This window comes from Ascaphus truei, chromosome 5 (assembly GCF_040206685.1).
Source record: "Ascaphus truei isolate aAscTru1 chromosome 5, aAscTru1.hap1, whole genome shotgun sequence".
Classification (NCBI taxonomy): domain Eukaryota; kingdom Metazoa; phylum Chordata; class Amphibia; order Anura; family Ascaphidae; genus Ascaphus; species Ascaphus truei.
In genome coordinates, this window is record NC_134487.1 from 256607710 (window position 1) to 256629104 (window position 21395).

The 21395-nt window shown below is 45.2% G+C and overlaps 2 protein-coding genes across 13 annotated transcripts in view; one reads left to right on the forward strand and one right to left on the reverse strand.

The window, feature by feature from the left end:
• The window catches only part of LOC142495861 (myoferlin-like), a 101362-nt gene extending 91086 nt beyond the window's left edge, over positions 1–10276 (reverse strand). For 7 of the 10 annotated variants that reach the window (XR_012801838.1, XM_075601907.1, XM_075601909.1 and 4 more), the window contains exon 1: positions 9077–10275. Coding sequence is in view for 7 of the 10 variants with exons in the window: in XM_075601907.1 (XP_075458022.1) it covers positions 9077–9104 (28 nt within the window). In the remaining 3 variants the exon portion in view is untranslated. Of the gene's footprint in view, positions 1–9076 lie in introns of all 10 variants that reach the window. The other 3 variants (XR_012801839.1, XR_012801840.1, XM_075601911.1) reach the window with 1 other exon arrangement.
• NUDCD2 (NudC domain containing 2) lies at positions 9688–20957 on the forward strand. 3 transcript variants are annotated; one of them, XM_075601918.1, is made up of 4 exons: positions 9688–10111; positions 13914–13962; positions 15018–15169; positions 20333–20957. In XM_075601918.1, the coding sequence occupies exons 1-4, from the start codon at positions 9920–9922 to the stop codon at positions 20414–20416; spliced, it is 477 nt and encodes a 158-aa protein (XP_075458033.1). In that variant the 5' UTR covers positions 9688–9919; the 3' UTR covers positions 20417–20957. The 3 variants fall into 3 exon arrangements, with proteins under 3 accessions (XP_075458033.1, XP_075458032.1, XP_075458031.1); XM_075601917.1 differs by lacking the exon at positions 20333–20957 and adding an exon at positions 19414–19716 and having other exon boundaries at positions 9694–10092; XM_075601916.1 differs by having other exon boundaries at positions 9793–10092.
• The last annotated feature ends 438 nt before the right edge of the window (positions 20958–21395 follow it).

Here is a 21395-nt window from a genome sequence, read left to right on the forward strand (position 1 = left end):
CTAGCAGAATGGAGAATAGGAAAGTATCCAAATGTATCCATTCCCACCTGCACTAGGAGTGAAGCTGCAGGGAAAGCTTACATCCAAATAAAGGGCTAGTAGGCAGAGCTGCAAAGGGGGGGGGGGGGGGGACAGAAATAGAGAATCCTGTTCCAGGACAATACTCACCAGAGCACGTTTATGTCAAAGCTTTGTTGTTGTTTTTTTCTAAGTCCTCTACATCCGGACACTTGGTCGGGTTGCGAATTTGATGTAGCCAATGCTGTAGGTCTATTAATACTCTAGTAGAAGTGCCTTCTGTGCCATATTGCGCTGCTAGACTACCAGGTCTTTTTCTGCAGTAACTAGACACCAGCAGTTCAGAATTGAGTGCAGACTAGCACACTCACAACAGTTGTTGCAACTTTGTGGCTACTGTTGCCAGTAAGTGTCTTAGTAGTACCACCACACTGTTTCGTATAGCACAATCCACCTAGCTGTGCTGTGGCAGATTTGGCTTATACCCAACTGATTTTTGACACACACTGATATTTGTCCTTTACCTAATTACCCCTAATACTACTTAGAGAGTGCTATTTTGTATACACTAGGTTGACTAGGATAATACAGAAACCTACCCATGTATATATATATATATATATATATATATATATATATATATATATATATATATATATATATATTATATATATATATAGTTATACGTTACCGTTCCAAGGATTGGTAAACAAGAGACAGCACTCAATGTTGAAAATCAAAGTGTATTAGTGAAAGCAAAAATACATCCAGAAACCCAACGTTTCGGTCCTACAGAATGGGACCTTCCTCAGGGGGATACAAAAGTAGTGAGGAAGGTCCCATTCTGTAGGACCGAAACGTTGGGTTTCTGGATGTATTTTTGCTTTCACTAATACACTTTGATTTTCAACATTGAGTGCTGTCTCTTGCTTACCAATCCTTGGAACGGTAACGTATAACTACATTCTCTATATGGGACGTGCACCTGTGGCTTACCAGCACCTATTGGAGTGCCAACTGCCTTATCTGACTATATATATATATATATTATTGCAATTGGCTCTTTTCCTTAACATTTCCAACAGTACCTAGAGTGTGCTACTTTGTATACACATAGGAGGCCACAGTCGATCACTTACTACTGTGACCATTTGCAGGGTTGTGTTTGTTGCATTTTGCCAACATACCCTATGGCTAATGGAACAATCTACCGGAGATTCTAACAGCAACCACCAGTCTAAATTCTTTAAAAACTAAATCTGTCTCATTTTTTAATCTGGTCTGTAACTGTTACAGACCCCTCTAACATATATTATCTCTTAGGCTGCGGTCCCAGTAACTGCCTGTGCGCACAGCGCGGCGTGCACTGTGCGTGTAAGTACCGCCCCTCAATGGGGCTGGGCCCAGTACACACCGTCACGCAGAAGGCGCAGCCGCGCCGTGCGGCAAGGTTTTTCACAACTCAATCAAATTGAGTTCAAACCTTGTGACGGAGGCGTGGCCACGCCCCCCCGTCGCAAGATTCTCCTCTCCCTCACAGACCGCAGTTAACGCTGTGCACGTGCCGCCCCCCCCCCCCCCTGCCGGGCGCGCGTCACAGACATTACTGGGATCGCTGCCTTAGGCTGCGCTTATAGTGCAGGTTACGGCTACGGATGATGTCATCCGTCTCCATAGCCCTTGCGAAAGTTGTAATTTGAGTTTTGGATACCGTCTCTTGCTACAAGGGCTGCGGCGTCAGGCAAGGGGGAAGGCAGAGGGGCGGAGACAAGGGCAAGGGGGAAGGCTGAAACAGAGAGTTGTAATTTCTGTTTGTATGCTGAATTTACTTTACATTTACTTTAAATTACGGGAGAATTTACTATTTTAAAGTTGTTAATATAGTGTGTTTCCCTTGACAGACACACAATCACACACAGGGCCGCCAACAGAAATCATGGGGCCCAGGACAAATGAAAGAAGCAGCCCCCCCCCCCCCCGCCCCCTGAACCCATAGCACACCTACCACGAAAAATATTTTTATAGCGTGCAACTTGTACTTAACTGTTTTCTTCTTATTGTAATATGGAAAAAACCTTACAATGCAATCTGTTTATTTTTATATTTTCAACAAAAGACAGGTGACTGACTGCCTGGGTGGGTGACTGACTGCCTGGGTGGGTGAGTTGGGTGGGTGACTGTCCTTGACCGGGTGGGTGCTGCTTCCTTGCCTGCCAGACGCTTCCCCCCCCGCCCCCGATATCCCCGTAGCTGCTGCCCGGGGCGGGAGGTAGGCTCGGGAGGTAGGCGGCTGGGGGGGGGAGGAGGGCGAGACTGGCGGGCTAATTCCGCGGCTGCTGCCCGGGGCAGGAGGCGGGCGTGGGCTCACCATGGCGATTCCCCTCCGTCCCGCGGGGGGGATGATCCGGGGCACTTCGGATTTACTAAATAGAATTTATTTAATCAGTATAGCACAACGTTTCGACCATCTGCGTGGTCTTTCTCAAGTGACTGGCAGATGGTCGAAACGTTGTGCTATACTGATTAAATAAATTCTATTTAGAAAATCTGCAGTGGTGCAATCAGCCAGGGTAAAAACCCATCAGATCAGTGAATAGCACAAATGGTATATTGACAGTGGAGAGGAATTGGTGGGAATTATGTTATAAGATTATTAAATCACCACCAGATAATACTTAGTATAGTGTATTGCACAAACTGCATTAACATAAGTAATGTATATATATAATGAATTGATGCAGCCACAAGAAGCTCTGGGGTCCACAATAAAATGAAGCGCCTTAAGCAACCCTTGCACAACATAAATACACATGTAGCATGTTAGCAGCACAAGTGCATTAGGGGGGCGCGATGTGAACCCACAATATTGCTGAGTGGAGAGCAAATACACTTCCCTCACTGGCTAAAATACACTTTATCAATAGCCAAATAGCATATATAAGCTATAACACTGATCCATGAACTGAGAAACACTGTATTAAAACAGCTCCATAACGGAGACTGATGACAACATTACGTGCCCAACGCACGTTTCCTTCCAGCTACAGAGCTTCGTCAGGGACAATTATGCAGTGGAGGGTGAGCGGAGGTAATTTATACCCTCCCGTCTCCATAGAAACGCTATAAATAATCTGCCATTGCGCATGCGCACATGAGCGCATGCGAGACCAAATAGGAACAATAGATCACAAGAGAAACAAAGACCCACATGATTGGTGCTGCAGTTACCTTAAAGGACAGCCTGTAGCCATTGCCAGTATAACCGTGATGGCCAGCATCTGTTACCAACCGAAGCTAATCCGATAGCGCTACTGCGCATGCGTGGAGAGATAGGATCTATACTTGATGCCACAATTCTCTTCTAGTCACCACGCATGCGCACCTAACAAACAAAGCCTCAACTGCGCAGACGTGGGCTGATAAGAGTCCTAAGCTGCACACACATGAGGTATACTGCCAGCATCTGTTTACACCGGACGCTGACCTGATTTTATTTATAAAATATTTTACCAGGAAGTACTACATTGAGAGTTACCTCTCGTTTTCAAGTATGTCCTGGGCACAGAGTAAAACAAATAATACATGGTTACAAGTACAGTTACATAAATGAACAGGGTATACATTATATACAAGACATTGCGTGCACAGTTAAAGAAAATATATATTATGAGCGTATGAAACAGTTACAGACCAGGTTAAAATGTGAGACAGCCTTAGATTTGATAGAACTTAAACTGGTGGTGGATGTGAGCGTCTGTGGTACGTTGTTCCAGTTTTGGGGTGCACGGTAGGAGAAGGAGGAACGTCCGGATACTTTGTTGAGCCTTGGGACCATGAACAGTCTTTTGGAGTCTGATCTCAGGTGATAAGTGCTGCAAGTGGTAGGGGTGAGGAGCTTGTTAAGGTAGCTGGGTAGCTTGCCCATGAAGAATTTAAAGGCAAGACAGGAAAGGTGAACTTTGCGCCTAGACTCTAGTGTTGACCAATCTAGTTCTATGAGCATTTCGCAGTGATGTGTGTTGTAGTTGCATTGGAGAACAAAACGACAAATTGAATTGTAGAGGGTGTCAAGTTTGCTAAGGTGGGTTTGAGGTGCCGAGCCATATACTATGTCTCCATAGTCAATAATTGGCATTAGCACCTGCTGTGCGATACGCTTTCTGACCAGGAGACTTAGGGAGGATGTGTTCCTGTAAAATACCCCTAGTTTGGCATAGGTCTTGGTTGTCAGGGTATCAATGTGCATCCCGAATGTTAAGTGGGAGTCAAACCATAATTCCAGGTATTTAAAACTAGTGACAGGTGTTAGGGTAGTGTTAGCGTTGGTTCTAATCAGGAGCTCAGTCATTGGCAGCTTTACAAATTTAGTCTTGGTCCCAAATACCATTGTTACAGTCTTGTCAGTGTTTAAAAACAGTTTGTTTTGGGAAATCCAGTTTTCGAGTCTCAAAAAGTCAGACTGAAGTATGTGTTGAGAGGCTATGGCTGTGTGCATATAGGATTGTGTCATCTGCATACATGTGTATTGAGGCTTCCTTACAAGATGTGGGGAGATCATTAATGAACACTGAGAAGAGTAGGGGCCCCAGAACAGAGCCTTGCGGGACACCACAGGTGATATCCAGGGGGTTGGAGTTAGAGCCTGAGATGGACACATGTTGGGATCTTCCTGATAGGTAGGACTGAAACCAGTTTAAAGCATGCTTCCCTATTCCAGAGCTCTGGAGTTTGTTAAGCAGGATAGCATGATCAACTGTGTCAAAAGCCTTTGCAAAATCTAGGAATACTGCACCAGTGAGTTGTCCCAGTTCCATTCCACACTGGATTCGATTGCAAACTTATAGCAGGGTAGTTACGGTGGAGTGTTTGGGACGAAAGCCAGATTGGAATTGGCTAGGGTAATTTATCTTGATATAGAAATCGCTTAATTGGGAGTGGACACATTTTTCCATGACTTTGGATAGAATTGGGAGAAGTGAGATTGGCCTGTAGTTTGAGACAGTGTTTTTGTCCCCACTTTTGAAGATTGGGACAACTCTGGCATTTTCCAGGTCTTAGGGATATGGCCTGCAGACAGGATAGAGTTGACTATGGACGCAATTGGTTTGGCAATGGCTGGGGCACCAAGTCGTAGGAACCTAGATTGTAGTAAGTCGGGTCCACATTGGCTGATTAGTTTTAGTTTGAGGAGCGCTTGTTTAATCTCCTCTTCAGATACTGGGCCACATTAAAAATTGTGGGCAGTGTTGGGAGGGGGTGGGACTATAGGGGTACTCCCAGGATGAGATTCAGGTTTGTGGTTTGGGCTGCGTTTCGCTAATGGCGCTATTGCGCATGCGTAGGGAGATAGCCTAACGGTCAAAGCTTCAAATGCGCAGATGTAGGCTGAGAGCATAAGTTAGTTGTACAGCGCCTGTGTAGGGAGACATACTTTGCAATGCCTGAAGTTATGTCACAGAAGATATAAGCTGTCACCAAACAAAGTGAGATCGTAACTTAACGTTGGTACACATTTTGACATGCGACAGATCAACTGTTCGTATTTGTTAACCCTCAATAAATATACGCAATGTCAGGAAATTAGTGAAAGCATATTAATAAAATGAAATGAAATAAATACATGCAGAGCTTTTATTATATCATAGAGCAATCTTGTCACGATAAACTGCATGTATACATCGGTTACACACTAAATAAACCCAAAAAGGGTTTATAACACTAGTAATATAGTCACTAATTGTAATAGTTAATTGTATAAGTAAATTATTACAATGTAATCTCTATCAGCCTACATCTGCGCATTTGAAGCTTTGACCTTTAGGCTATCTCCCTACGCATGCACAATAGCGCCATCAGGTCAGCGTTGGGTGTAAACAGATGCTGGCAGTATAACTCATGTGTGTGCAGCTTAGGACTTTATCAGCCCACGTTTGCGCAGTTGAGGCTCTGTTAGTTAGGTGCGCATGTGTGGTGACTAGAAGGAGAATTGTGGCATCCAGTATAGATCCTATCTCTCCACGCATGCGCAGTAGCGCTATCGGATTAACTTTGGGTGGTAACAGATGCTGGCCATCACGGTTATACTGGCAATGGCTACAGGCTGTCCTTTAAGGTAACTGCAGCACTAATCATGTGGGTCTTTGTTACTCTTGTTCGTATTTGGTCTCGCATGCGCTCGTGTGTGCATGCGCAATGGCGGATTATTTATAGTGTTTCTATGGAGACGGGTGGGTATCAATTAGCTCCGCTCACCCTCCACTGCAAAATTTTCCCTGACGAAGCTCCGTAGCTGGAGGGAAACGTGCGTTGGGCACGTAATGTCATCCGTCTCCGTTATGGAGCTGTTTTAATACAGTGTTTCTCAGTTCATGGATCAGTGTTATAGCTTAAATATGCTATTTGGCTATTGATAAAGTGTATTTTAGCCAGTGAGGGAAGTGTATTTGCTCTCCACTCAGCAATATTGTGGGTTCACATTGCGCCCCCCTAATGCACTTGTGCTGCTAACATGCTACATGTGTATTTATGTTGTGCAAGGGGTGCTTAAGGCGCTTCATTTTATTGTGGACCCCAGAGCTTCTTGTGGCTGCATCAATTCATCTTATATACTATATTTGTGAAAGCACTGTATGCCTGTCTGGATGTCCTGTGTCCCTTGGGGAAATCTCATTGGTCCCTTGGGCCGCCCGCCCCCGCACACCTCTCATTGGCCTGAGGCGGAGTGACGGGCCAAAGGACACACACACACACACACACACACACGCTCAACCCTAGAGACGCTGACGAGACGCTCACCAGGACACCAAAAGTAAGTACAACACTCCCCCCCCCCACTATCACCCCTCTGGCCCTCCTCAACGTCTAGCCGCCCTTGACCACCCACCCTCCGCCCTTCCCGGCGCTGAACCACCCCTTATCACCACTACGGCCCCTTTGCTACGCTCTTACCCCACGCGGCACTTTCCGCCGCGTGTCCTCGAAAACGAGCAAGATCTCCCCACCCCCACCAACAACACCCTCGATCAGCACACTTACCCTACACCGCCAACGCCGGACCTCAAACACGACGCTAACACCCCCCCCCCCTCGCCACTCCGCCGCGGGCCAGACCGAGCAGCCGCTCACACCCTCAACCCCCTTTCGCCACTCCGCATGCCGGCGCGGCCCAGACCAAGCAGCCGCTCACACCCCCAACCCCCTCGCCACTCCGCATGCCGCCACGGGCCAGACCGAGCAGCCGCTCACACCCCCAACCCCCTCTCGCCACTCCACACGCCGCCGCGGCCCATCACAAAAAGACCACTCCCCACTGTCAGCAATCATGCACACACGAAATCAGTTTACTGCACAAATCACAACATGCTCAACATGGAATAGCTTTCACCCCCACCACTCTCTTTGCCCCCCCACCCCTCTCTTTGCCTCTCCCTGCCCTGCCCTTTGCCCCCCCGCCCCTCCCTGCCCTTTGCCTCCCTGCCCTTTGCCCCCCCACCCCTCTTTGCCCTTTGCCCCCCCACCCCTTCCTGCCCTTTGCCCCCCCACCCCTCCCTCCCCTTTGCCCCCCCACCCCTCCCTCCCCTTTGCCCCCCCGCCCCTCCCTGCCCTCTGCCCCTCCCTGCCCTTCCACGCCCCCAGCCTTTCCACGCTCCCCCGCCTTTCCACGCCCCCCCACCTTTCCACGCCCCCCCGCCTTTCCACGCCCCCCCCCCGCCTTTCCACGCCCCATGCCCTTCCTGTCAATATACCATCTGTGCTATTCACTGATCTGATGGGTTTTTACCCTGGCTGATTGCACCACTCAGTCCCCACCGCCTTACTATTATTATTTAGTAGGAGTGTTTATATATGAGAGGAGACTCTGGTGCATTTGTTATTTGATTTAATTTCTTTATAACACCGTTATATACACATTCGGTAATATATGTTTTAAGTAATATAATAAAAGGTTATATCTTAATTAGTGGTGTGCATTTAAGTGAATTTTCTTCGGGGTACAATCACTTTGTACTCTTTATTTTCACTGATTCACTTTTCAGTTCACAGTTTGCACCCCCTTTATAATTATCGACTTTGATTTGTCATTCACTTATTTATCATTTCAATTAGTATGGTTCAGTTGATCATTCCCTAACCTCCTTTTTTCTGTTATTGTACATGACTTAGCAGTTTACACCAACATATCAACGTTTATGTCCATTAAACTATTTTTAGGTTTTATCACGTCATCGTTTTTTGATCTACAGTACTCCCTTATTTTACATGGCATATTAAAAGTTATTTAAAAAAAATCTCTAATCACCATTACACTGCACAGGGGTCCGAGTGCCCACACTTGGGATGGCTTTTTTCTTTGTTTAGTATATATACGGACTCCCTCTCCTCATGCTAGGCAGAGCGAGGGTTCCTATAGTTGTTTTTACTTCTCTTGATATCTATGCCACATTGAGGTATGCCATCTGTCGACATACTGCTCTTGTGCCTTTTTATTATGTTTGTAAGGCTTTGTCCATATTAATGGCAGCCTGTGCTCCTCCGCACTTACGCTGAGCCAGCGTGTGCGATCGGGAGGCGGAGCTATGACATCACAGGGTCAACAGGGGTCGAAGTGCCGACCTCAACGTCACGGCGCCGACGTCACGCTGCTTCGCCCTGATTGGATGTTGGCAGCCGCGTGACGTCCTCAGCGTGGTCTGAAAACATTTTCTCCTGTTGGATGAAAATCCCTGCGCCTCAGCACGCCTACGGAAGCCCCCTCTCAAGACATCGTCATTTAGGATGACGGGGCTCATCGTGGTGCGTCCGCACTGCTCAGCGCTGTCAGTCCTTCTATGGACGCAGCCTTAGATGTGTCGATGTTTGATTATTATTATGTTTAGCAATGTAAACCTTATTTTACTATTAGAGAAGTAAAAGTTACCTTATATTTAAGTCATTTATTCTATTCACCTTGTAATGAATGCAAGCAAGTAGAGAGCCTTTTCTCTTTAAGTGTATGCCTTAATATGTATCCCTTCATGCACCTTAATGTATTATGCTGACACAAGAAGCTCCCCCTTACTTAGTACTTGAGCCGCCGGAAAGGACATGTTGGCAGGAGCCGGTCCGCTGATCAGAGCGATCTGACGTTAATAGGAATTAACCGATCTCCCTACAAATAAAATTCAAAACCTCTCACTGTTCGCCTCTTTAAAACGACGCACAGACAACTCAACCAATAGCATTAAAGCTCCCGGCAGGCTCACGGGCGAGGCAGCCAATCAGGAACGAAGAACGGCGGACCAATCAGAGAAGTAAAGGTAACAGCTGCTTGTTAACCTGCATTTTGGGAGCTGGGAAGAGAACATTGTCATTGCAACGTCATGACTTGGGTACGGCAGACTGTCAAATACGGTCTTTGGGTCCCGCTCTTAAGAGTCAGCGAAGAATTTCATTGGTTGTAGAAAAGCTGATGGACAGTCAACCCAACCAATTGTAGAAGGGAGTCGGTTTCTTACATTATGAGGCCAGAACGCTTCTCGCGTCCCAGCGGCCATATTTGATTCTGGTTTAGAAACCACCGGGACTGTTAAAATCAGGTTGATATATCATTATATTGAGCCGACAATCTATTATACGTAAAACAAAACATTTATATAAGGTGGAGCTTTTTCGTCTATTCTTTATTCGTGCTTTTTGTGCTGCGGTTTGTTTGAACCGGTTTTCTAATATTTGCCGAAACGGATTGCGATTTTATGCCAGCATCAAATATGGCCGCCAGCCTGTGATCTATTTGTTTTATTTGATACGGGACGTCCTAGTATGATTTGCGTGCCCTGTGTCCGCGCACGCGCAGTGCTCTGTCCCACGCCTCCTTCCTCCCCTCACAGTGCGAGGCGTCCGGTGGTCATGTCGGTGCATTTCGATGAGAGGAGCGGAGTGGTGCCCTGTCACACTCCCTGGGGTTGCTGGTACCAGACTATGGAAGATGTTTTCATTGAGGTCGAGGTGCCTCCAGGCACACAGGCCAGAGAGATCCAGTGCAAACTGGGGAGCAGGGACATCGCTCTGGCGGTGCAGGGGAGAGACATCCTTAAGGTGCCTGGGGCAGCACTGGGTGGGGGTAACATTTCCCATTCAGCAGTCACATTCGGTTACTGGAAGCAGTGAGGTTTTGAATCTGATCAGTTGAAGCGCAGCCTTAGGCCGCGCTTGCAGTGCTGGCGAAGCGACAGATGAAGTCACCCGTCGCCAATTTAACCCGTCGTTGTAATTTAACTTTTAGCGACGGCACTGGCGACAAGGCCAGTGACGTCACTAAAAGGGGCGGGCCGCGCAATTTGATTGGTTTAGAGACCGTCACATGTGGTGACTGTCTCTAAAAAATCAAATTTACCCGGCTTTCAAAATTTTAGACGCGACGTTGCGCTTACTATAAGTGCTTGCGACGGAGTCAATTCATTTGATTCAGAGCGATGTCGCATCGCCGTCAAGTGCCTTGTGACAGCGATGCAACGTCACTCCAAATCAAATACATTGACTCCGTCGCAAGCGCTTCTAGTAAGAGCGACGTCGCGAGCCAAAATTTTTAAGCCGGGTCTATTTGATTTTTTAGAGACATTCGCCACATGTGACTCTAAACCAATCAGAGTCCGCGGTCTGCCCCCTTTCATGACGTCGCTAAAAATCAAATGATAACATTCGCTGGTTGCGACGGGTGAAGTCATCGGTCGTCGTCGCCAATACTATAAGCGCGGCCTTAGACCAGGTCCCTGCAGGCTACTGCAGTGCCCGCTGTGGCGGACGCTGTAGGGACTAGGACCGCCCCAGAATGGGGCCGGGTCCGCCGCGCTTTGCGACAGAAACACCTGCTCTTAAAAAAAATTGAGATCAGGAGTCGCGACAGAGCGCTAAGCCACGCCCCGGGCGGTTCAGCCAATGAGGGCGAACCTTCCGGGTGACATCACAGCCGCGCCCCCCTGTCTGTTCCCCTGCAGCTCTGCAGACCGGGGAATTCGGCTGCACGCACCACCAGCGTTGCAGGCGCGCGTGCAGCGCAGGCAGCAGGGCCGCAGCCTGAAGCGTGTAATATAGTCCTTGCTGCTGTGCGTGCTGTTTTAGTTGCTAGGGTGCAAGCGGTGACGCGCGTGACTTTGGCCCAGATCATACAGGATGCTACGCGACGTGCGCGCGCACGTTCGTCACTCTTTGAGGCTAGTAGATAACAGTTGTCACACTAGAAAATGCTTGTGGCGGCAAACTACAGCATTTCCGCTGCGACATTTTGCCGCCAGAACCCAAATTTAAATTTGGTGCTGCAGTCGCGTCACGTGAGCTGGTTCAGCCAATAAAGGAGAACCAGCTCTGTGACGTGGACACCCCCAAATGCTGCGACCCAACTCTTGCAGTTTGAGCACAGATCGCTGGACCGCACGGCCTTTGACATTGCAGCGTTAGGCTGCGCTGTGATTGGTTCGCAGCATGGCGGTAGCGCAAAAATACAATTGGGCCGCGCAATTCCCTGGTCTGCCACGCCACCGCTCACGGCCTAGCGTGCGCGCGCGTCTGAAGTATAGCAACTGCAGACTCATACCCTGAAATTATAATTGACATGCGCACGGTAGCGCATGCGCGAGGACTATATTACACGCCTTATGTACAACTCTGAGGGATAAAGTGCATTTGCGACTGGCAGAAGTGCTACTTGTCCCATCGCATTTTAATGGGAATACTTGGTCTTCAAAGTGAAAACACATTCTATGGGATTATGAATCATGGTGAGGAGTAATGCCGAGCTCACGGTGGCGGCGTCGCTACGTGCGCGCGCTTGTGTCTGCGTGCACTTCAAGGACTCACCCGATTGTCTAAGGTAGTTCCTCAAGTGCCCGCTGCGCACGCCGACGCAGCTACACATTGCTGCCTCAACAAAAATTGAAATTGGGGCTGCAGTCACGTGATGTCCGCGTCACGTGAGCTGGTTCAGCCAATGAGGGTGAACCAGCTCCGTGACGTGTTTGCCACGCCCCGATCGCCGCGACCCATCTCCTGCAGCTAGCGCACGCATTGCTGGGGCTGCATGTGAGCTCGACCTAAGTCACATTTGTAATGAATGTGACATGATTAATTGTATGTTCCCATATACATAGCATATAATAGAAGATAATTTACCTGTTTGGTCACTATAATCCACTTTGTGGTTGCCATTGGTTTAAATGGCCAAAGGGCACCAATGCTAGTGACTTGTTAAATCTGGGGGATTGATGCCATTTGTTACCAAAATTCGATATGTACTGTATAAATCCTTATCCTGCTGTCTCTGTCTCCCAACATACCATTTAGTTGTCACACCTCTGGGGCAGGGATTTTCTTTCCTATTGTGCGATTTTGTTTGTTGCACTTATTGTCTGTATTTCTTGTATTGTCTCTCTTGTAAAGTGCTGAGTATACTGTGAGTGTTGTATAAATAAAGATGTACGGTCTATAAAATTCCTATGTGCTGCGTACCGCGCACTATACTGTAATTGTGAAGCACTTTGAGTCCCATTGGGAGGAAAGCGCTATATGAAATAAAGTTATTATATACATACATCCCTCCTACTGTCTCTGTACATTCTTCCTACTCACCGCTTAGATTGTAAGCTCTTTGGGGCAGGGACTTCTTTTTTCTAAAATTACTTTTATCTCACGTTCTTATTCCCATTATGTGTTATATTATTATGTTATGTGTATTACTGCTGTGAAGCGCTATATAAAAATAAAGATACACATACATGGTGAGCTGAGACAGGAGTGATTTGATTACCTCTTGCTACTACTCTCTTGTCTGCTACTGTGTTTGTTCAGCACAAGTCTGCACGGGCAACACCCCCACCCCCATTTTCAAGTAGAAGTGCACACTTCTGTAATACATGAATTGTATAATGATCCTGGGTTCATTAATAAACAACCATTGTTCAGTTGGGAGCATTGTGTGCTTTAATCAGGAGCGCAAACATAGCTTTGCCAGCACTGCAGGCTTTGGCAATGCGCCTACTGTTCTCATTATAATCCCCATGTAGAAAGTCAGTCCACTGGGTTGGGAAAAAAGCTGCTTTATTGGTTATGAAGAGTATTTGAGGGATTTAGAGTTATATAATTTTAGGGTTTGTAGTATTTATATATTGTGACCTATCTATTTTGTGGTTGGTTTGGAATTTAACATTTTTTTTTTGTTTGCGTCTTTCTACCAACATTCATGGGACACACGTAAATAAAAAAAATACTGATAGGGTGTACAGTATAGGGGATATGCACTGATGTATGAGTCTCTTCTGACATTGGAAAAATGAAGAACATTAGACAGGAGCTATTCGTGATTCAGTTGAGGGTTAGTTGGGATGAAAGAAGATTACATATAACTTCTTGTAGTTTTCAAAGCTGCCATTGTCACATTTTGTGTGTTCTTTTATCTGTTGAAGCAAGGAGCCATCAGTGTGTGCACGTATGTGTGTCACGGTATGTACATGTGTTTTTATAAGGGAACGACAGTGTGTTGGGTTCAAGCACCTTTATTAGAAATAGGTAAGACTATTTATATATGTATATATTTTCTTTTTTAGTGATTAGAATATTACAGTATTCGGGATGTAAAAAAAAATGTATAGTGTGTGTAAGAAGTTCTATTCCACTGTAAAGTCTTAAGTGTTGAGTCTGGAAGGCAAGTGTCTAAATTCCAGGTGCAGCTGCCCTTTTATGGAGTGGAAAGGGATTCATCATAATTCTGGATGCATATGTTCATGTGTGTATATTTACTGTATCATCTTCAGCCCTTGTCAGTCCACTGCTGGATCAGAGCCTCCCCAACACATACAAAATATACACACACATTTATATATGAGTGAATTATGGTTAGTATTAAATATATTACATTATTTTTTCAGGGAAAACTGTTTGACTCTACAATAACCGATGAGGGAACATGGACGTTAGGTAAGCTCAGTACCATACTTCTGCCCTGTAGACTTAGTTGCCAATGGCCTGGTCATTTTGTCCTGTCTATTAAATGCTATGCTTTCTCATTTTGTGTTCAGTAAATGAAAATACCACTTGTGTATTTGCATGTCTCACAGGTCTGCAACTTTGTCTTTCCCCATTATCGCTTGATAAACAATGCTTCCACTGCAGCCAGGGATTCTGGGTAATGATGTGCAGATGAGCATAGTATGTCACTCTTTACTTTTCATCCATTGTAACATGGACCCCTATGAACTGCCTGCCTTATTGCACAGCTTTTCAGCACATCTTTGGTCGAAGAAGTGCATAGCCAGTAAATCTACACACAGGCAGCTGTTTCGACCTTTTGGGTCTCATCAGTGTGAGGTTGGTTGCTATGCAACGTGACGTTCCCTATTATCGCTTATTTAAACATTTAATAAGCATGTATAAGATCTGTATCATATACATTTACATGAAATCATTAGTGAGTTTGTGTGGAAAAACTGCACTTGGATGCTTAAGCAACTGGTATAGAATTACCAGGAACAGACAGTCCAAGAGCCACATCAAGGCCCTTTTGTGGTCATGGTTTGGCCGGACGCCCGTTGAAGAGCCCTGCTTTAGAAGATCAGATAATAGAATCATTTGCTGGGATTCACAAAGCGCCAAAAAGAGTTATCTGAGCTCAATCCCGCAATGACTTGAATGGCTGTTAATATGCATTCAAACTCCGAAACCCTTATTGGAACTTAATCTCCTCCATTAAGTTCCTTAAATATTGGTTATATGTTTAAAATGGAAACGTGTCTGCTTGTTTGGGTGTTCTATCTCTCCTGGGTTAGAACCAAGTCAACTAAAAAAGCAATGTTATAACTCTAGAATGTGAATTTAACTGGGCATAAAGGTGTGCTTCATGCTTTTAGCATTCAGTTAATGTAGTCTTAATTCGTGTTGGTCATTTAAGATACACAGGTTTTTTTTTTATTGTGGTTGACTGAAGCAAAATGCTAAATCTTTTAGTAATGTTACTTTCTTTTTCTTGCTGAAAGAGGATAGGAAACTTATAAGGATCATTTTAATGAAGTCAAATCGAAATGCTGCCAATTGCTGGGCTTCTTTACTAGAAGGAGAATATTCTGCTGATCCATTGGTCCAGGATCAGATGCAAAAGAAGCTTACATTGGAGAGATTCCAGAGAGAGGTAATGTATCCAACTTCTGTGGGATTTGTTTTAGCCATTTTAGCTGCCCATGAGTCATTTAGTACTCCAGTGACCTTTATGTTTTTCTTCAGTGTCCTCTATGGCAGCCAGAAACAGCTGGGATATAACTCCTCCTTCTAGCTGGGTAGGACGAGTTCTGGTGCATGTATAAAGGAGGTGTGGCCTGTTCCCTGGTCCGTTATACTTGTCCTACCTAAAATGGGAGAAGGATACGTATATTTTCCCACTGATATTTTGGGAAATTTGGCATTGTGGATTAGGTTTACCTGCTTTCTCTCGAACTGGCCGCTCTTAAATTGTCCACCAGAGAGAGAACACCTAGACTGCCAGTGTTATTCATGTCACTCTTGATCAGGCAGTGAGCTGCTGACGTCACTTCCTGTCACATGGGACGCCGGTGGAGCACGGAGGCAGGACAAGCCAGCAGGACAGCAAACTTGAACAAGCAGTTTCTGCCTCTGGAACTCTGCAGCCTTCCAAACAGCTATTCCATGCACCCCATTGTTGACAGGGTTGCACTGCTGACTCCCATTGCCTCATTACTCTTCCTAGCAGCTATATTGGCATTACTGCTCTTAACAATATGTCTGCCCCATCTGCTTCAGGAACCGGTAATCCAAGCAGCCACATCTGGACTCTCGGGCTACTATGCCCAAGAAAGCAGCTACAACATCCAAATATGTTTTTATCTACGATGTCAGGTTACCACCTTCTTATCCTAAAAGGCTGAGCATAAATTGCGTTAGGAAAATGACAGGAGATTCTCCTTCTCCTTTTTAAAGATCTTCATTGGATGAAATCCCCTCTCATGCACTCTTGAGCAATTAGGATCCCAGGGTAATTTCAAACGTTCCCGATCCCAAGTGTCGGTAGATTTGGAAGACGACAGTCTCTTGAACGCTCAGGATCAGTCTGCCTTTTCTGAGCTGGACAAATGGGAGGTCCAGAAAGAGTTTGGGTCATTCAAAGTGAATTCTATTGATTATTTAAGAATACATGCACCAGATTAAACATTGTCGGCCCTAAGAATGAGGTCGGGTCTTGGATCAAGAATTTCTGGGCCCCAGGAAGGTGGCTAGGTTCTCCCCGGTTCACAGCTACATGCACTGGCAAATGGAAACTGGCGGAAAAAGTAGCAATGCGATGTGGCGCTCTACTAAAATTTATCCATTCCAGGAAGAAGACTGCAAAACATGGAGTAATCCTAAAGTGGACGCAGCAGTTGCACGGATAGCGAGACAGGTGACTATTCCTCTAGAAGATCCTCTTTTAAAGATCTTATGGAGCGATGTATTGAGGACGTGTTACGGAAGAAGTACACCACTCTGGGTACAGGTTGAAACCTGCAACTACCGTGGCCAGCATAATCAGAATTCTGAAAATCTGGATCTCCAATTGCAAGACCAAATTGATGCAGAAAACTTCCAAACCATGGTGTGACGCATCCATAGACGTCATCTGGCTTACAGCGAGATCCTTAGCATATGCAGTAGAGGCCAGGCAGGTGCTGTGGTTGAAACCTTGGGCCGCAGATATCATCCAAATTGAATTTAGTATCCCTGCCTTAGGACTGGAGCACACACCGCGCTACACAACTTTCGTGCGCTCGTGTTCGTCACCAACCCCTGGCGGCCAATGGTAGTGTTCATTGTTGAAACTACGATTGACTGCGAAGCACGGCGTCATCGCCGCTGCTGTAGCTGGAGTCTTTCAAAACTGTGATTCCAGGCTGCAGCAGCGTGACGTCAGTTTCAGTAGCCAATCAAATTGGCTGTTGAAATTTGAGACTCGGCAGGGGGGACGGGGGACGACATGTAATCTGGTGGTTCGGCAGTGGGGAGGGGGGGGATATTAAACATATGCTGTATTAATATTTATTATATTGGCGTGTGTATGTAATTTTATAATGTATTACCAAGAATGTGTGAATGGTGCAGGCACAGCGCCTGCCCTGCAGAGCTTGCTCTCTAATTGTTAGCGTCTGGGGAACAGGGGGATACAGTGGCTTCTCCACGGACTGCGCTCCCTCCGGCCCGCACACTCCGCTTGCTCCCCCCGCCCGCTCGCGGATTATTCCGTCTGCTGGGTAGGTGGCTGAGCGCGTCACGTGGTGGCGTGGTGTCGTATCATTCCGTCTGCTGGGGATGATCACACATGTGTGATCGAGCCCTTATAGTTTTTATCTTGGAGACGCTTTGGATGACATCCTTAGTAGTCTCTCTAGCACCAAGGACCAATTCCTGCAACAACAACAAAAGGGGACCTAGAACTTCCTTTCTGGGACCACCAAAACATAGTTTTCAGGAGGCCAGAGCCTACAGTCTGTGCAGGCTCAGTAGTTCTTAGGGGGTGGGGGGCGGGGGAGGTTAGAGGAAAGTCCCACACAGGAAAAAAAAATAGAAAATACATGGATAGTGCAGATTGCTTTATAGATTAAATACAAATACAGTAATACACTCACAAACAAAGTGTAAATGTAGACGTTGAGACCACCCAGGGGCGGATTCTGGAAGGGACGCATAACTTCCTCTCCTACTGATGTTCCTGAGGAAGCTCCATAGAGTGAAACCCGTAGCGTTGAGCTGCGTAGGCGTTTTAAGGACTGCTCAGGTGTTGGACATCTTGGAAACATTCTCAGCCAATAATTGGTTCTTCTGCCCCCGGGTGATAACATCGTTCCCTATGTACCACCGTTACAGCTAGAACATCGGTGGGAGAGAAAGTGCTGCGTCCCTTCCAGAATCCGACCCTGGGTGGTGTCAACATCTACATTTGTACTTTGCTTGTGGGTGTATAACTATATTTGTTTTTAATCTATACAGCAATCTGCACTATTTTCTATTTTATTCCTATGTGGGACTGTCCCCTCCCCCCCCCCCCATTTGTCCCCTCCATCTCTTCATCTGGCTTTGACAGATAAACTACGAGGGTGTCCGGTGGTCACGAGTTGGTCACTCTGGATAACCACATCGCCTGAACCCTTAATGGACCATGTGAGTGGGTTATTCATGTATTACTCGGTCATTTGAATTATTATTACTGTATTGAACTATTTTTGCATTCTCTTTCGTCACATGTACCTGCAGTTATTTGCGCTCCTGAACTTTTTTCCATCATTCTCTTACGGACTTGGATTGAGTCCTTCTCAGGTGCACTACATTCAGGGATTGTATATCACGTTTATTACCTACACTGTTTTTTATGTTCATCACATTTAAATATTTGCGCTTGGTTTTCTTTTGTTGTATTCAAAATCTGGACCTAAACTCTGCCATTCAGCGGTACTGCAAGATCCGCATGGTCGGGGCTTTTATTGGTACCCCAAATTGTCAGGGATACCAGAGCACTATTAAACCTTGGCATCAATTGATCTGAGAAACGCATACCTCCATATCTCGATTCACCAGGCTCATCGCAAATTCCTCCTCCTATGTAAATGGCAGAGGGGCGATTCTCCATCTGGATCCTGGTTTCCTTCAATTGACAGTGGGGAGGTTGAGCGGAGATCTTTGAGAGAAATTGGATTTTCAGACCAGGTAATTGATACCTTTCTTCACTCCAGGAAACATGTCACTTCAGCTATATATAACAGAATATGGGAGATATTCTTTAAGTGGTGTCTCAATCAAGATATTACTCTGCTCCATGCGACAACTCCACAGATCTTCCAGTTTCTACAACTAGGGTTTAAAAAACGGCTCAAGCCTGCTTCTCTGAAGGTTCAAGTGTCAACATTGGAGCGTCCTTCTTAATAGTCACATTGCTTTCGATCCTATGGTCGCCGGATTAATCAGGGCATCCATCTGGATAAAGGCTTCTATACCCTCATTGGCTCTGAATCTGGTCTTGGAGGCTTTCACTTCTACAACTTTTGAACCTTTGAGTAACATCCATTAAAACGCTCACCATCAACACCTTATTTCTTACAGCAATCACTACAGCATGCAGAGTTGGAGAATTGCAAGCGTTATCATGCAAAGAACTGTATTTCCAGATGTATCATGATAAAATTGTCATGTGAACAGCTCCTCACTTCTATGCAAAGGTGGTATCAGAGTTTGCTATGAATCATGATATCGTGGCCCCTTCTTTATACCCTCATCCTTCTTATGAAAAAGGAGAGAATATTACATAATCTGGGTGTAGTTGGAGCATTGACCGCGTATATCCAGAAGACAGGTGAGGTTTTAGGAAAACCTTAAGGCTCTTTGTTCTTTTCCAAGGTCCCAGAAAAGGAAAAGCAGCCTGAGCCACATCTATTTCAAGATGGATCACAACAGCCATCAGCGAAACTTCTACTTCTGTAGGGATGGTGCCATTACAGACGATTTGGGGCTCATTCAACAAGGGCTATGGCAACTTCTTACGACGGACAACGCACAGGCCTCCGAACAAAACATTTGTAAGGCAGCAACATTGTCCTCGTTGCATACCTTCACTAAACATTAAAGGTTAGATCTCTGGGCCTCGACTGATGTGAGATTTGAGAGGAATGTTTTATAAGCCTTTATTCTGTTGGCTACAAAGGCTGTACCTACCCAATCTATTTAACTGCTTTAGAACATCCCAGCTGTTTCTGGCTGCCATAAAGGACGCTGAGGAAAATAAGAAATTTTACCTACCGATATTTTGTTTTCTTCAAGTCCTCCATGGCAGCATACTTTGTGTGGGTAGTGGGGGGGCGGGGGGGAATAGAGTGTAGAGGTAAGAGGGCGGAGGGCGAGAGAATAGTGTGTAAAGGGAGTAAGAGGGGGTGAGGGTGACGAGGGTAAGGGCGTGAGGGGTGGAAACCACTGTTGTATTGTTAAATATATCAGCTGAACTGGGGTACCACAGAGGTAAGAAGAGAGATTATTTTCCTCTGCAGGTCATGGGTGTGGAATTATTTTTAGGGAGCTCTTTTAATGTTTTTTACGCTACTTTCTAGGTTTCTTCACCCTACAGAAAATGTATCATTTTAGAGGTTCTGATGGAGTTTGTAAAAAGGGTTTGGTGCCTAGTTCGAAAATGTGTAGAATGCACTTTTTATTAAGACATTAAAAGAAAATAATAAAAAGAAACTACTGACTTGGATGGAATTATTTAACATGGTTTAATGTGAAATAGTTATCAAATTCATTGTTGTTCTCATTGTTACAACAGAATCCTGGCTTTGACTTTAGTGGAGCAGAACTTTCAGGAAACTACAGCAAAGGAGGACCAGATTTCTCCTGTTTGGAAAAGTAAACAAAATCTCTTCTAGAGGATATGAATATGAGATTGTATTATTCTTAAGAGCAATACAGATTTGAATGCAAAAACTTTTTGGCGAAACAGACTTCTCATGAAATCTTGAAGACACAGCTCTTGGATAACCATTTTCACTTGTTACCTGTTACTGTTTACCATACTATTTTGCAATAAAGTGTTTGTGTAAAAAAAAGATAAATGTAGAGAATGTCACCAAATATTTAAAGCGCACTCGGGCCCATTTCAATGTGTTGTGAAGCCGTCTTCCCCATGCGTCATGATCACAAAATGATAGAGGTTGCAGCATTTGTTGATACTTTTTATCAACAAGAGTTCTTTATAGATTATCGTATCAAAGATTGCAACAAAATGTATGTTTCAGGCCTATTATGGCTTCTAGAGGTTGAAAAATGTTGATGAAATACTTCCACTTGTTTGTGGGGTTTTTTTTTATTTTTATTTTATTTAAGGCCGCGAAACATTAAAATCCTGTTATTTTTTTTTTAAATAAAAAAATAAATTCTGTAGTATTAGATAATACTGTCTGCATTTTTTTTCTTCAAAGTCCTAATGCCATGTTTTATTTTTTTTTAATGTACTGATCATCCTTTGGCTGCTTAGCAACTATTTAGAAAGTCCTATCCACTTACTCTATATACACATACACACACACAAACCCTTTTTGAGCTCTGCAATTTGATCTGTTGCTGTGTTCCCAACAGCATATTGTCTATTACTCTGAAAGAACAATAATGTGTTACATTTTTTAATATACAGATGCAACTGTCGGTTTTGGCCCAGATTCTGAAGAATTCTATGAACATGTTGGGGAAACTCCTCAGCATAGTCCATAGACGCTGTAATGGCCCATCGGATTAACACAGTGGGGGGTCACTGTGTTTGAATGGGACTCATGCTGTGTGAATAGTACTGGGCTGAGAGTCACATTCAAACGCAGGTACCCCCGCTGTGTTAA